We start from the raw sequence: 13,794 nt of genomic DNA, 5'->3' as shown, positions 1-13,794 counted from the left end.
TTAAATATCTAAAATTAGATGCCTTGAGAATTTTAACATAGAAGTTTTCATATTTTGTCACAAGGTATTTTTGTTCTTCTACCACTTTCTAGATGCTTCCCCTTAAACACATACTCCAACCATCACAAACCTTGCATAAAGTGCTGCAATATTTTCTTTGTATTTTTAAATTTAATCTTGAATTTAAATAGTCTGTTTGATAGAGGCATCTATATTATTAGTATGCTTAACTACATTCCAGACATTTAAAAATATTTTTTGCATTATTTAGTATGTAATGATCTACTCAAAATTTTAAGCCACATTTACAAGTTCACATTTGTTTCTGATAAAGTGGACAAATCCTAAACAACAAAAACACTACAATTTAAATATCAGTTGCTTTTCCAACCCTCACCCACACCCCAACCTCCACCCAAAACTGTCATAAATTATAGATTTATTATGTCAAGTTATTTTTTTATGGTGTAAAGATAATTGTCTCATCAGAAACAGAGTAATGTGGTGCAGATAAGAATTATGCCATTTAAATATTCTAGCATATATTCTTGATCTCAAGGAAATGAAATCTGTTAAAACAGTAATCTATACAACCCTTTCATTAATCACAAGAACATGTTACAAAATAATCATAAAGGTATAATATACTTTTGTTTTATGCAACTGTAAAGGTTCTAATTTCATAAGCCTCTGAAATTAATCATAACTTGCTCTGAAATTAATCATTCACACTCGTTTTCCAGTCTGCAAATTATTTTCTAACATTTCCTAGACAAAGAATATTTTCTTCATAAGCAAACAGGCCATTTTGCTTTTAGTAAGAATCATTTATTGTAAAGTAAAGTGGAGGGTTATTTGGTACAGTACTATGCATAGTCTCTCATTCTTGAAGAATTAAACACAAATGGATGAAAATAGCAAAGCAGAATGAGCATGTAAAAGACAAAAATTAAGCATATTTTATAGAGCATCTTCCCTGTTGAATCTATGTATTAATGCTCTCCATTGTGTCTTCGTAAATTTATGGCTTGTTCCTTTTCTACATGATTGCTGGCTTCTTACAAATAATGAACACATTTTCCATCAATTAATAAACGTTACATACAGCTTTAGGTTTTTCATTCAGCTCAGCTGATTAGTTGACTGAAATATTCAACTAAATGTAGCAGTAAGAAAGTTAGAGCCCATTCCATTGTCTCAAAAATGTAATTTCTTCTATGAAATTTGCACAATAGGATATAATGCAAAAGTCTCAGCTACAAAGTGATGAATTAAAAATGCCAACACTGACCCAGTTATGACGTTACATTAAGAATTTCATTAAGTATTTTAATTTTTTGTTAAATGCTATCCTGTGGAATAAAGTAATCATTTATACTACATATGAAAAAAGTGAAAAAGTTTGAAAACTGTGTACTGGCACTGAATTGTTTTACTACTTTTATATGTAATATTTAAAACTTGAGTTATTCCTCATATGTTATCTGATATGCCAGGAAAAAACAGATTACCATTTTTCAGAGTAACTAAAAGAGAAATCACTGCTTTAAAGAAAAAGGTGGGAGGTGGGAAAAGAAAGTTTTTGTTTTGTACATAGTGTAAATTTAAAACCTAACTAAATAAAAGGAAAATATTAATAAATCCACCTGTGGACCAATCTCTGTATATTGCTCCAACAGCTAATCAATTGGGACACATTTAAGAGTCATATAGGATTATATCAATATACTTATATATTTGTCAAAGATTCAAATTTGTTACGTGTCAGCACACATCCATGATTCAAAAATTCCCACTGAATATAACAAAATAAAAATCTGTGAATAAATATAAGGTATTCTAAAATAATATCTTCAAGAAACCAAAAAGATTACAACAAAGATTTATTTGATCTAAATTTTACTTCATAGATTCATATAGTCTTCAAAATAAATTTAGTTGTAGTGCTACACATTAACAATATTAACTGTTTACCAAAATATCCTTTTTCTGGAAGCTAAATGTTACTACTTGAAAAAAAAGTTAATAAGTGCTTGAGGGAATAAGAATGCAGCAGAAAATTACAGGAGCCCACATATCCTTTTTCTTAAATTTAATTTGTCATATATAAGGTTTTTATATACAATCAGTGTGCATTTTAACAGTTTATATTAAAAGTCAATCAAGTTTATCTAAAATGTTACCTGGCTGCATAGCACATTTGACATTATTGCCCACATGAAAAGGGAAAACAAATGGATTTACAATAACTTTTGGCCATTTTGTATTCTGAAAGTGTTCATACACCTACCCTTTTAAACCAAATGCATCTGAAAAAAGTTTCCAGAGCATGCAGTTCAGATTTTATATTATCTCACCATTCTATTACTACAAACACAATATTGACTATAAAAGGAAAAAAAGGGAAGCAATAACATGTATCTAATAAAAGTCAATATAAAAAGAGGACTAATGGAATTAAGTGGCCCCTTTCCCCATTTTTTTACATTCTAAGCAAGAATTCCATCAAGACAAATCATTAAAAAAGTGTTATTACACTGATATATATATATTTTTAAATGATAAGAAGGCCTGAGTTGGTAGGGAAAGGAACAGTCAAAAAAAGCCTGAGAAGGGGAAGTAAGTAAGGAAAGCTCGTTTAATCCATTTACAATAATTTACAGCCATTTTGTTTGTGTGTGTGTGTGTGTGTGTGTAAAAAGGCATAATAATAGATCACAAACAGGAAATTCCTGGCTATTTTACAGATATAAGTACAGAATTTAAATATTCAAGCTTGTGATGAAAAGCGGCAAGGTGGTCGCAGTGTACAATGTAAACAAGTAGCTTTGGAAAGTGAACAAAGTCCTTGAGTGTTTTTTCTTTACTAAGAAAAGAACTCTCTTTCATTCCTTCCTGAAACGAGATCACAGGTCAGAGTAAAGTTCATATACAAGCATAATTTAAATGGAGGTCAGTCTAAAATCACTGACTTAAAAACAGTTTTATCCAGCCTACATGGAAGGGCAGTGTTGAGGTCCCTGTAATAGTAAACATTTTCCATTTCTTTAAAAAAAGAAAAAAAAAAGTACTACATTTGTAGTACAGTGCAGCATAATCCTTAAATATAAAAATATTTTCTCTTCTGTTGGGATAATAGACCTTGCATCCTGGAAAGAAGTAACAATACTGCTACTGATAGAAGATCTGTTTATATCTTTCAAGTCATGTAAGGCAATTACTGTGTTGGTTTATGATATATGGCTAAAAGAAAAGTCCAGAAAGACAAAGTATCAGTTTTTGTTATGTTTTCCGACTACTCCAGGTATGCTCAGGTGTACTTTTGTGTTCAATTGAGTGTTCAAATGGAGATCTGGAGCCAAAAGGAGATCTCTGATCTAGTGGTGATCTGGGGCCACTATTGGAAGCTCTGTAGTCCATTTGCCAATCTGAGTGATGCCTATAATCCCTGGAAGATTTATGGTGTATATATTCAGAACTTGACCGATGGTCTGAATGTAACCGATGGTCTGAATGAGAGCGATGATCAGAATGAGATCTATCTTTTAAACTTCCTTCCAACCTGTGATCTCTACTCCTGTGATCATCCACTTTTCTGCGTTTCTCTCTCTCACTGTAATATCTAATAAAAGAGAAATTAGGAAATTTTAATTAATAATGCAAATGAGGTTTCCAAACAAAAATCCTATTAAAAAATAAACAAAAATACTTTAAAGCATACTTTTAATTGTACACAAGCTCAGTGCATTTCATTATAAAACTTCATGCGTGAACTTAAAAATCACTGGAAATATCTCTGTATGCCTCTGGAAAAACTATTTGATTCATAAATCTTTTAAAGTGAGCCATGTGGAACACCTTGGATAGCCTTTATTTTCATATGCCCATTTTAGGTTTGTTGGTACTTTTTATCTAAACATGACTTGTAGTAACGCATCTTAATTATCTGGAAGTTGGAATTACGGTAACTGCAATCACCTAGAATCTTTTCTTTTACGATCAGAGTCTCTTATGAGCCTCTAAGCAGGAAAAAATAAAGGTCTCTGAAATGCAGTCTATAAAATAATTTGTAAAAGAGAATTTTCATTGTTGGTAATGCCTTTTAAAAGCTTCCTTAAATTGGATTTAGTTACAGAATAAGAACTGACTACGAATCATTAATGTGAAATTTACTCCATATAAAAATGTGGCAGTTCGCTAAAAAAGTAATTACGGCAGTTTAATGAAGAGTAATCTATTAAATGTTAGCCTTTTCATATAAAACACACTGAACATATAATATTTTGGTTCATGAAAGGCCCTTGTTACAAACAACTATGTTCTGTAAGTCTATGAGACTGTAAATATTTACTATACACAAACATAGCTTTTCCTTTTCATTTTGTGCCCTTTTCTAATTATGAGTGTTTCTCCTATTGATGAGATTATGTGACTGCTTCTCAGAGAGAAGAAATTACTGCAGAGAGCACAGTATATGTTCATAAATACAAAGAACATCTACTAATTTATTTCTGGTCTTTACTTTTATTTCCCTCAGTTTATTTCTTACCTCCTACTAATGATCAATAACTAATGAAACCATTACTTTATTAATAAAGGGAATAAAATGTATTGCTGTTATTAAATTCAAATTGTTTACTACTTAAAGGCTTCAAAAAACAACAATAATAGAGAAAATTCTTCCTGATTTCAGGACTATGTCAGATTGCTGTGGTTTAACCTAAATTATGAGGTGTTTTCACTGAAAGTAAATTTCTTCCATGATTTTTTTAATGGAATGGAATACAGAATTCCCACCAAATTTTAGTCATTTTCCATCAAACTTTTATTTATTTTATTATATTTTGAAGCGAATTTAAGCCAATATTCTCTCCAATAGTCTCCACCAATTACTATAAAATAGCAATAATCTCATGATTTGTAATTATAGAGCTTCCTATACTTTCCTCTTACTAAACTTTGATCTTAAATTCATAACCATTTTATAGAGAAATGCAGTTCTTAATATTAACAAAAAGTACTACATATTGTTTTTTCTTATTTATAAGCAAACATCTTTATTGTACCGTAAGACTTTTGATTACTTGAAGACAAAATTGCCTAAGGTCAAATGCAGCAGATGAAATCAGAAAGAGAAAGATATGAATAAGCACAATTTCAAATCTGATTGTCGAGTTTACCTGCTGTCTTGCTTGTAGTGGTCCCAATCACGATGGTCTTTACCGTTACTAAAAGAAGAATAGGGCCTTTTCCTAGAGTCACTCTTTTTGTAAGAATCTCCCTGATGTCGGTCTTTATGATGATCATGATACTGAGATAAATGTCTATCAGATGAATAACTGTCCCTGCTGCTATCATCGTGATTTGTATTCTCTTTTAATCTTTCCACATCTGTTAGATAAAAGAGCCCAGCTTTTGTTAATGACTAAAAAAAAGAAATACATGATAAACAAAAGTAACTTTGCTGCTAGATTGTAAGAAGTCATGTTTCAATTCTAGCTAACAAAATCAGCTGCCAAATACAGACAGTTCTAAAAGCATTTAGAAATTGTCTTTAAAAGCAATACTAAGGCTTATAAAAGGGTCACTCTGAAAAATCACAACTGAAAATATAAGGCCCAGTTCCTTCCTAGACAGACTTCGCTTTTTTGACTTCTGTACAGAGGGTCTTATTCCAAATAATTTTTAAAAACACATTCATTTTAACAATTTTTCTAAGATTTCTAGAGACCAGTAAAAGATTGACTTACAGAATGGTTAATAAATTAAAAAGGATTATTGTTTAAGATAACAGATTAAATATAATAATGTGGGTATGGATTATCTAAAACAAACTCCCCCCAAAAAATAATTACTTTTCAAAACAATTAGACTACTTACCTGGATTTCTAATCACCTGAACATTCAAGTTGCTGTTCTGGTCATTGATTTGCTAAAAAAAAATGCACATACATAAGAATCTTTTGAGTGGCTTCAACTATTACAAAACAGGAAAAAAAATTCCTAAAAAGAAAATCTTGAGACTGAAAGAAGTCCTCACGTACATAGGCAGGTGTCTTTTTTTTTAAAGCATAAACTATTTGTCCCATGACTTCTAAAAAACTTTTGACTCTGAAATTTAGACTTAAAGAAAATTTGTAAAAATAGTACCAAGAGTCCCCATGTCTTTCATCCAACTTCTTGTAATGTTAATATTTTTTATAATCATAGTATACTGATCAAAACTAAGAATCACTGGTACAATGTTACTGACTTAAAAGTACAAACTTCATTCTCATTTCATATTTTTCCACTAAGGTCCTTTTTCAGTTCCAGGATCCAATATGGAACTCCATAGTGTACGTTGTGTTCATGTATTCTTACTTTCCCTGAGTCTGGGACAGCTTAGCTTTTTGTTTATCTTCCATAACCTTAACACTTTTGAGAAGTACTACACAGTTATTTTGTAGACTATCTCTTAGTTGGGGTTTGTCTGGTATTTGCACATGATATATGTTATGTATTTTTGCCAAGAATTCCACAGAAGTGATATACCTTTCTCAATGCATCGTTATTAGGGGGTTCATGATGTATTTGTATGTATTCTTACTAGTGATGTTAACCCTGATCACTTGCTTAAGGTGCTGTCAGGTGCCAGGCAAGTTTCTCCACTATGAAATTATTATTTTTCTCTTTGTAATTAGTAAAAACCATGGAACAGTTATTTCTGAATATGCCCTATGTTGTTTCCCTGCCTACCAATTATAGCTTTCTTCAGAGAATCTTACCTGCAACAATTTTTATTGTGGTGCTCTAATAGTTATTTTCTGTTTCCTTTATCCTTCTATATTTATCAACTGAATTCTTCTTTAAGGCAAAATGTCTCATTTTTAATAACATAAATAAAAAATATGATGCATTAATTTACCTGAGATTCCTGCCGTTTTTTAATAGCATGCTTATATAATTTATGTAATTTTCTTGCATCAAACTCAGTAAACTTAGATACAAAAATCCACAGGTTTCTAGAAGAAGAAAAGGTGAATTAGTCTGGTTTTTCACAGAACCTTTTGCATCTTGACAGCAACATACATACTTAGCCCTGTATGGAACAAAGTCTAAAGAGATTATTTCTAGCATTTTTTCACAACTTCATGTATGGTTAAGACTCTAAATAAAACTAAACATTACTAAGTTTTACTTCCCTTCCAAACACCTTCATTTTATAGTATTTGGAGTGAAATGAAGTGATTAATCCTAATTTGAAATCAAAGAGATGTGAAGTCAGGAAGGGACTCATTATAATTCAGATAAGGTATAAAAAGAACTAGAACTAGCTACTTAGTAGTCTGAGTAAAGATACCACTAAATGATACAGATTAAGCTTGTGAAAGAAGGGTGCTAACTAATGCATTAAAAAGAAACGTTTGGAGCCATTGACAGACAAAATTGAATTTTGCATCTTGAAAAGAAAAAGAGAATTTGGCTCTATTCCCATTTAAGCCTAATATATATAATTGAACTTCACTGTGTTCCTCCTGTTCTATGGCTCTGTGCTTTGGGGATGATCATGAATTGAATGAACTTGAAAAGGATGGAATAATTCTGTTTCATGGTATTTAAAGAAAGCATTAAAGCTCCAGTATATATATTCCAACCGTAAGTAAAAGATTAAGTGAGACACTGAGTACATTACTTAAGATTATTTTATTGCCTCATTTCTCATAATGTATTGTATTATCATTCAATAATTGAAAAAAGTAGTGCCTTATGCTTTACAAAAGGCTTTAAGTACAGATGTTGCCATTTTACAGATGTTCATACTGCGAAGCTTAGAGATATTGGTAACTAACTGTTCAGGCTCACAAAGCCAAAAATCAGCCAAGATAGGGATGAAGCATTCTTCTGATGCAAACCCCAGTGATCATTCTGTGGCATTCTAAGCACATGACTTCAGGATGTTGTTATTGTCCATGAATGGCTTCAGTTTCTTTAGGCATGATAATTCAGTTTTACATGTTTCAAGAGCCTAGTGACCATGATCAACTTCTTATCTTCTAAAAAATGGGTCCTGGCTGAATTTAAGAAGAGAACAAGAATAGTGTTTTTTTTTAAAACTTTAGTATAATGGTCATCATTCCTTCAGAAATATGTCATCACAGTTTTTGTTTTGATGTATAGCTGGCACTGCATATAACAAGGAAATCAGTAGACTAATATACTGATAGGAATGACTGTATAGTCAATTTTTTTTTTTCTAACTTGTCTAGTGATTTGGCATAACTCTGACCTGGATTTGGTAAAATTATTAAGTGATTTGTGTAATAGTATTATAGCAGCTCAGATCTATAATTTTAAGATCAACTGTGCTACTGCTGCTTCTAAAATAAAGGGGAAATTAGAAGTCTGCATCTTACAATGCTTGAGGATATTAATTTTTACAAGGTTTTATGCTCATACCCAGAAGATGAGTTGCTAAATTTATTTGGCATACCAATTTCTACAGATACTACTGAGATAATTTGGTGACTTGCAGAGATTAAAAAAATAAAACAATCTGAATTTTAATGAAATAGCTTTTACTAGTTCTTGTTTAATGCCACCTGTAGTTTATCATGATGCATAATTAACTGATCACTCACAGATAAAAAGCTTTAAAGTTAAAGGAAAAAAATAAAAACAATTATCCACAGGTCAACTCTTTAGACAGTATTTGTTACCTAAACTTCAGAAGTAGAAAAATAAACTGAAATAGAAGAGATGAAACATGGTTACAAAATTACAAAATGAAAAGTATATCACTTACTTTCTCCATTGCTTAATTTGCTCAGGGTTTGAATACTCTTTCAGACATTCTGTGATATGGTCTCCAATTTTTATTAAACACTGTCTAGTATGCTCCAGTTGTTCTCTTTCTGACAGGCCTTTCTCAGGCCTATCAAGTTGTTTCAGAGCTGCTTTGACAGGCCTCATTCTTTCTTTACACTTTAAAAAATAAGGACATAAATAGATGAATCAAAAACATGAATTCAGCAAACAATTTCCTTCAATGGTAATTACATGAGTAAATACAGCATTGTCTGATGCTAAAAAAAAGCATCAAATCTCATTTAATAGCTCTTAGTATCAGGAACTTTTCCCCTCACATTTTCTTCAGAAAGCAAGATTTTCCATTACTTACAATCAATCTTTGTGTAAGTAAAAGCTTTGGATTTTGCTTACCTTCTGTAGAAATGTTTCCTTTTTATACTACAGCAGTCCTCTTTATACTACCTTTTAAGCAGTCTTAAACACATGTTGAACGATAATAAAATCTTTCAAAGTATAATTTAATATCCTATATTCACTATAATACAGAATGTAATGTAAAAAAGTAAGGCTCTTTATGTAATAAAATTACTGGCAAAACTAGTAAAAGCAATATAGCTACAAGTATAAACTGTCCTTCTAAATCTTTGGGACAAAACAAAATAGTTAATGATTAATTTTGGTACTATGATATTTTGCGTAGTCAGGGAGTCAGTGGCAGTTGACAGACACCAGCCTTTTCCTTAGCCTACATATGTATCACGAGCAGGCTAACAAAAGAATGCTATATCAAGAATTATACATTTCAAAATCCAATTTGTGTAGTAAAAGTTTATTTTATACCAAAACAAGAAGAAAATATTACTAAGAAAGCAAATTGTGGATATATTTTATTTATGTATATAAATGTGAAAATAAATTTAAAACTAACAATAATTATATCCACAAGTAGCAACTTGGTTTGATTCTAGAAATATAAGGATGTATCTAGTACAGACAGTATATTTAGTTGATATAACGCCATTTATTTTAAAATAGAAATCCTCATATTACTGCTGTGAAGAACCACTCTTATTGTAAAATTAAGTGTCCATATATGTGTGAATTTGTGTCTGAGTACTTCATTCTGTTTACTAACCTAACTGTCCAAATCATTCAGGAAATTTTCCAACTTTTGCCAAGAATAATTTAAATAATATTGGAATTATATACTAAAGAGTACATAAAGCAGAATTCAGTCAGGCCTGATGTCTTTTTTTTAAAAAGGGAAAAAAAAATTCTTTTTTTTCTAATTTTCTTTTCTAATTTTCTTTTTCTAATTTTCACTGATATTTAAACCTGTTTTATATATTCCCTGTTTCTTGTTCAATTTTGGTAGTTTATATTCTGCTAGAAAATTACTTATTCAGCATATGTAATCTGAGTGCATACTATGTTCTAAGCATTGCACTAGACCCAGGAAATAGAGCAGTAAATAAGAGAGAGACCCTGCCTTTATGAAACCTGTATTCTAGCAGGAGGAGAGAGCCAATAAGTAAACAAGACATAGTACGTTAAGTGGTGACAAATGTGACTAAGAAAAATAAAGCAAGAAAAAGCTGGGAGCTTTCTACTTTATATAGGATTTTAGAGAAGGATGATGTTTGAATTGACATCTAAAGAAAATAAAGGATTATGACATTTAAAGCAAGATCAAGTACAAATATCCTAAAACTTGTTTGACATATTCAAGGGAAAAATAAAAATGCCATTGTGGCTGGAACCGAGTGAGTGAGGTAAGTAGCAAGAGATTATGGGAGCACACCAGACATTTTATCTTTTAGACTACTGTTATGAAGGTTTTTAAGCAGAAAAGTAATATGGAGTGATTTTATTATCCCTGTAACAGACACTACCACTCTGGTTGCTGTGTACAGTACAAATTGAGGTATCAAAAGGGTATGAAAAAGGGAAGGGTAGAAGTAGTGAGAACAGCTATGAAGCTATTCAACTAATCCAGGAAAGAGGTGGCTGTGGCTTGAACCAGTGTGGTACCAATATGATTTGCTCATTGACTGAATGTAGTGGAGAAAAAAGAACCGATGACTAAAATCTAAACTAAGGCCAAGGCCTGAAGATGGGGACTGAAGCAATGATAACTAATATTTATAAAGCCCTTATTAGGTACCAGAGGCTGTGCACTGCAGCTAAATACACCACATTTGATTCTGACAATAGACCTTCACAATACTATTTATTCTATTTTCTCGAAGAAATTGAACCTTAGAATGAAATACATCTGTCAAACCCAGGTATGACCTCAAACTCTGTACTTTGTTGAATTATACTGATATTTAGGAAGACAAATCAATTAAGATACAAGGAAGATCAAGAGGTGTCAAATGTGGCAAAGATGTCAGAGAAAATGAAGACTGAGAAATGGCCACTTAATTTCTTAATAATTAGAGCTATTTCCAAGTAAAATTTATATAGCAGTAAGATCCTAACCATGGAAGCTCAGAAGTCTGGCTCTAGAGTCTATGTTTAGAACTATTCCATTTTTTCTTCTCCACAATACAAGAGATTTTAATTTTAAGATCACTTATGAAAGTTAATGGAGAAGAAATTCATGCATTGGACATAACAGAATTCTCCACTCAGCAGTTCTACGAATAAGTCAGAAGGCTAACTAGAAAATGTGGGCAAAGATAAGAAGCAAGAGCTGAGATTTTACCTAACTCAGTAATGGAAAAGGTACAGCAGGGGAAGCAGCTGAAGAATTTAATGTTTTCACCTCAGAAAAGCAAACACATACTATCACTTCCCCCAGGGAAAATGGGTAAAGAGGCTCGATTAAGACTTAGGTCACAAATAAAAAGGTTAGCTTTAGAAAGTTGTCATGAAATCCCAGCATGTGAACCTGGAGTAGAGATAAATATGAAAGTACAGATAAGATATGTGTTTGAATAAATAAGATGAAAGAAGCAGCTTATATTTGGATGTCCCTAATATTCTCAGAGATCAGAGGAATGCCAATAGCCAAAAGTGAGGAAGACAAGAAAGTTGTGGTAGGAACTATTATATTTAAAGAACATGAAAATTATCTGAGGCTATATTAAGGTATATCATGGATCTATAGGGAATAAATGGGTTTATTAATCAACATGCATTAGGGCACAGAATAGGAGAAAGTGGGACAAAAAGGTGAGCTGGGGATCTAGAATGGCATACTAGGTCAAACAAACAATTTTAGGTGAAAATTTCCATCTTTCAAGTATAACATTTAATTAGTATCAGTAATAAAACTCTCTTTACATTATGTCTAAGTAGTGACAAAAGTATGTTAATAGCTCCAAAAGTGTTAAAAGATCCAGATTCTAGAAATACCTGAAGACAAAATGTTCTTATATGAATAAGTATTTATGTATATTTGTGCACACTATAAATGTATATACATATGACATATTTACACACCAGACTATATATACATTTCCCCTTCAGTTGCTACCTGTTAAGTATACATATATAGACACACACATACCATGTACAACTGTTTAATATTATTCGGTCTTTTTTACTCTAAAATTTTACTCCTTCCTGAGTTTGCTCTGTATCTGGACTTTCTTAATCATCTGTCAACCTGCTGCCATGTCTGAATTCCCTAACACCCACCACAACCACTACCAATTTTTTATGCAGAGCATTGCTCTGAAAACTGCATGTATCAACTCATTTAATCTTCATACTTGCCTAACAGCAGCACTCTGGCTCCAGAGAGCCAGCATACTTAACCACTAGACAAACATACATACTGCTTTCCCACAAAGCAAAAATTTTCTTCAAAATTTCATCACAATTAATTGCACAGTTCAGACCACTTTGGGTTCCTGATTATATCCAGTAAATGAACCCTTTGGCAGAAGGCCAAGATAGATTCTCTCTTACTTTGATGAACATAAAAGTATGTTAGCCATGTTAAAACAGTGGATTTCAGATCAGTGATACTCAAAGTATGATCTATGAACCTTTGCTAATCTACAATGGGATAGGTACAGACATTTTAGAAACTTTGTATCAATTTGGCTATATAATTTTATGTCTACTGATTCTAGTAATAAACATTGGGGCTTATATTTTGTACTTAATTTTTCTTATTTTCATTTTTCTAGTGAAACATTTCACTTTTTTAATTTTTTTTTCCTAAAAATATGGGTCTGTAAAAGACTGGAAAAGAAGCTAATCCTTCACTGTAGATGAGAAGCACTGGTATATAGGTAATACGTTCAGAAATTGAAAAGTTTAACATTCTGAAGTTGGAGGAAAAAAATTCACTTTATGTATTCCCTAAATACCTCTCCTTAAAGTCTTTAACTTACTAAGAAATTTTTCCAAGTTGATTCTAAATTTAAGACACCTTTACAATTTTAAATCTACTGTTTTTATCAATCTGAACTGCAGTATTACCAAACACATTTCTGAATTAAAGGCTCTAAAAGATGAAACTATAATTTAAATAAAATGTTACATAAATTATTACCAATAGCAAGAAAGTCTGCTACTTACAATGCTGAATGTCTTCTGATCCAGCTCTTCAGATTCTTCAGATATGGGAACTGGTTCACCACTTGCAGTGATATGAACTGGAGCATCTGACACTGAAGATTTCTTGGATCTTTCTTTGCCATCAGACTTAGATTCGCTTAGCTGAAGAAAAAAGATAAAATAAAATAAAAGCAAAAACCCAGCAGCAACAAAGGCAAAATGATTAACACTTCAAAGACAATTACAATTTGACCCTTGAACAGCATGGGGGTTAGAAGCACTGCCCACTGTGCAGCTGAAAGTCCATTTGTAGCTTCTGACTTTCAAAAATTTAACTATTACTAATAGCTGACTAATGACTGAAGACTTACCAATAAGTCAATTAACACATATTTTGCATTTTATATGTATCATGTATTATATTCTTATATTCTTATCATAAGTAAGCTCGAGAAAAGAAAATGTTTTTCAAATTGTCACAATTTC

General features: G+C 31.6%; 1 protein-coding gene across 5 annotated transcripts in view; it reads right to left on the bottom strand.

The window, feature by feature from the left end:
• Positions 1-1,868: 1,868 nt before the first annotated feature.
• CHD1 (chromodomain helicase DNA binding protein 1) overlaps positions 1,869-13,794 on the bottom strand; it is a 74,262-nt gene continuing 62,336 nt past the window's right edge. For 4 of the 5 annotated variants that reach the window (XM_037011922.2, XM_037011923.2, XM_017665517.3 and 1 more), the window contains 6 exons: positions 13,330-13,470; positions 8,786-8,964; positions 6,908-7,004; positions 5,881-5,932; positions 5,181-5,391; positions 1,869-3,622 (listed from right to left, as the gene is read on the bottom strand). In XM_037011922.2, coding sequence (XP_036867817.2) covers positions 3,283-3,622; positions 5,181-5,391; positions 5,881-5,932; positions 6,908-7,004; positions 8,786-8,964; positions 13,330-13,470 — 1,020 coding nt within the window. In that variant the 3' untranslated portion in view covers positions 1,869-3,282. Of the gene's footprint in view, positions 3,623-5,180; positions 5,392-5,880; positions 5,933-6,907; positions 7,005-7,034; positions 8,055-8,785; positions 8,965-13,329; positions 13,471-13,794 lie in introns of those variants that run through there. The other variant, XM_073233519.1, reaches the window with a different exon arrangement.

This window comes from Manis javanica, chromosome 1, assembly GCF_040802235.1.
Source record: "Manis javanica isolate MJ-LG chromosome 1, MJ_LKY, whole genome shotgun sequence".
In the NCBI taxonomy this organism is placed as follows: Eukaryota; Metazoa; Chordata; class Mammalia; order Pholidota; family Manidae; genus Manis; species Manis javanica.
The sequence above is the reverse complement of the archived record's forward strand: the minus strand, read 5'-3'. Positions and strand labels throughout refer to the sequence as shown.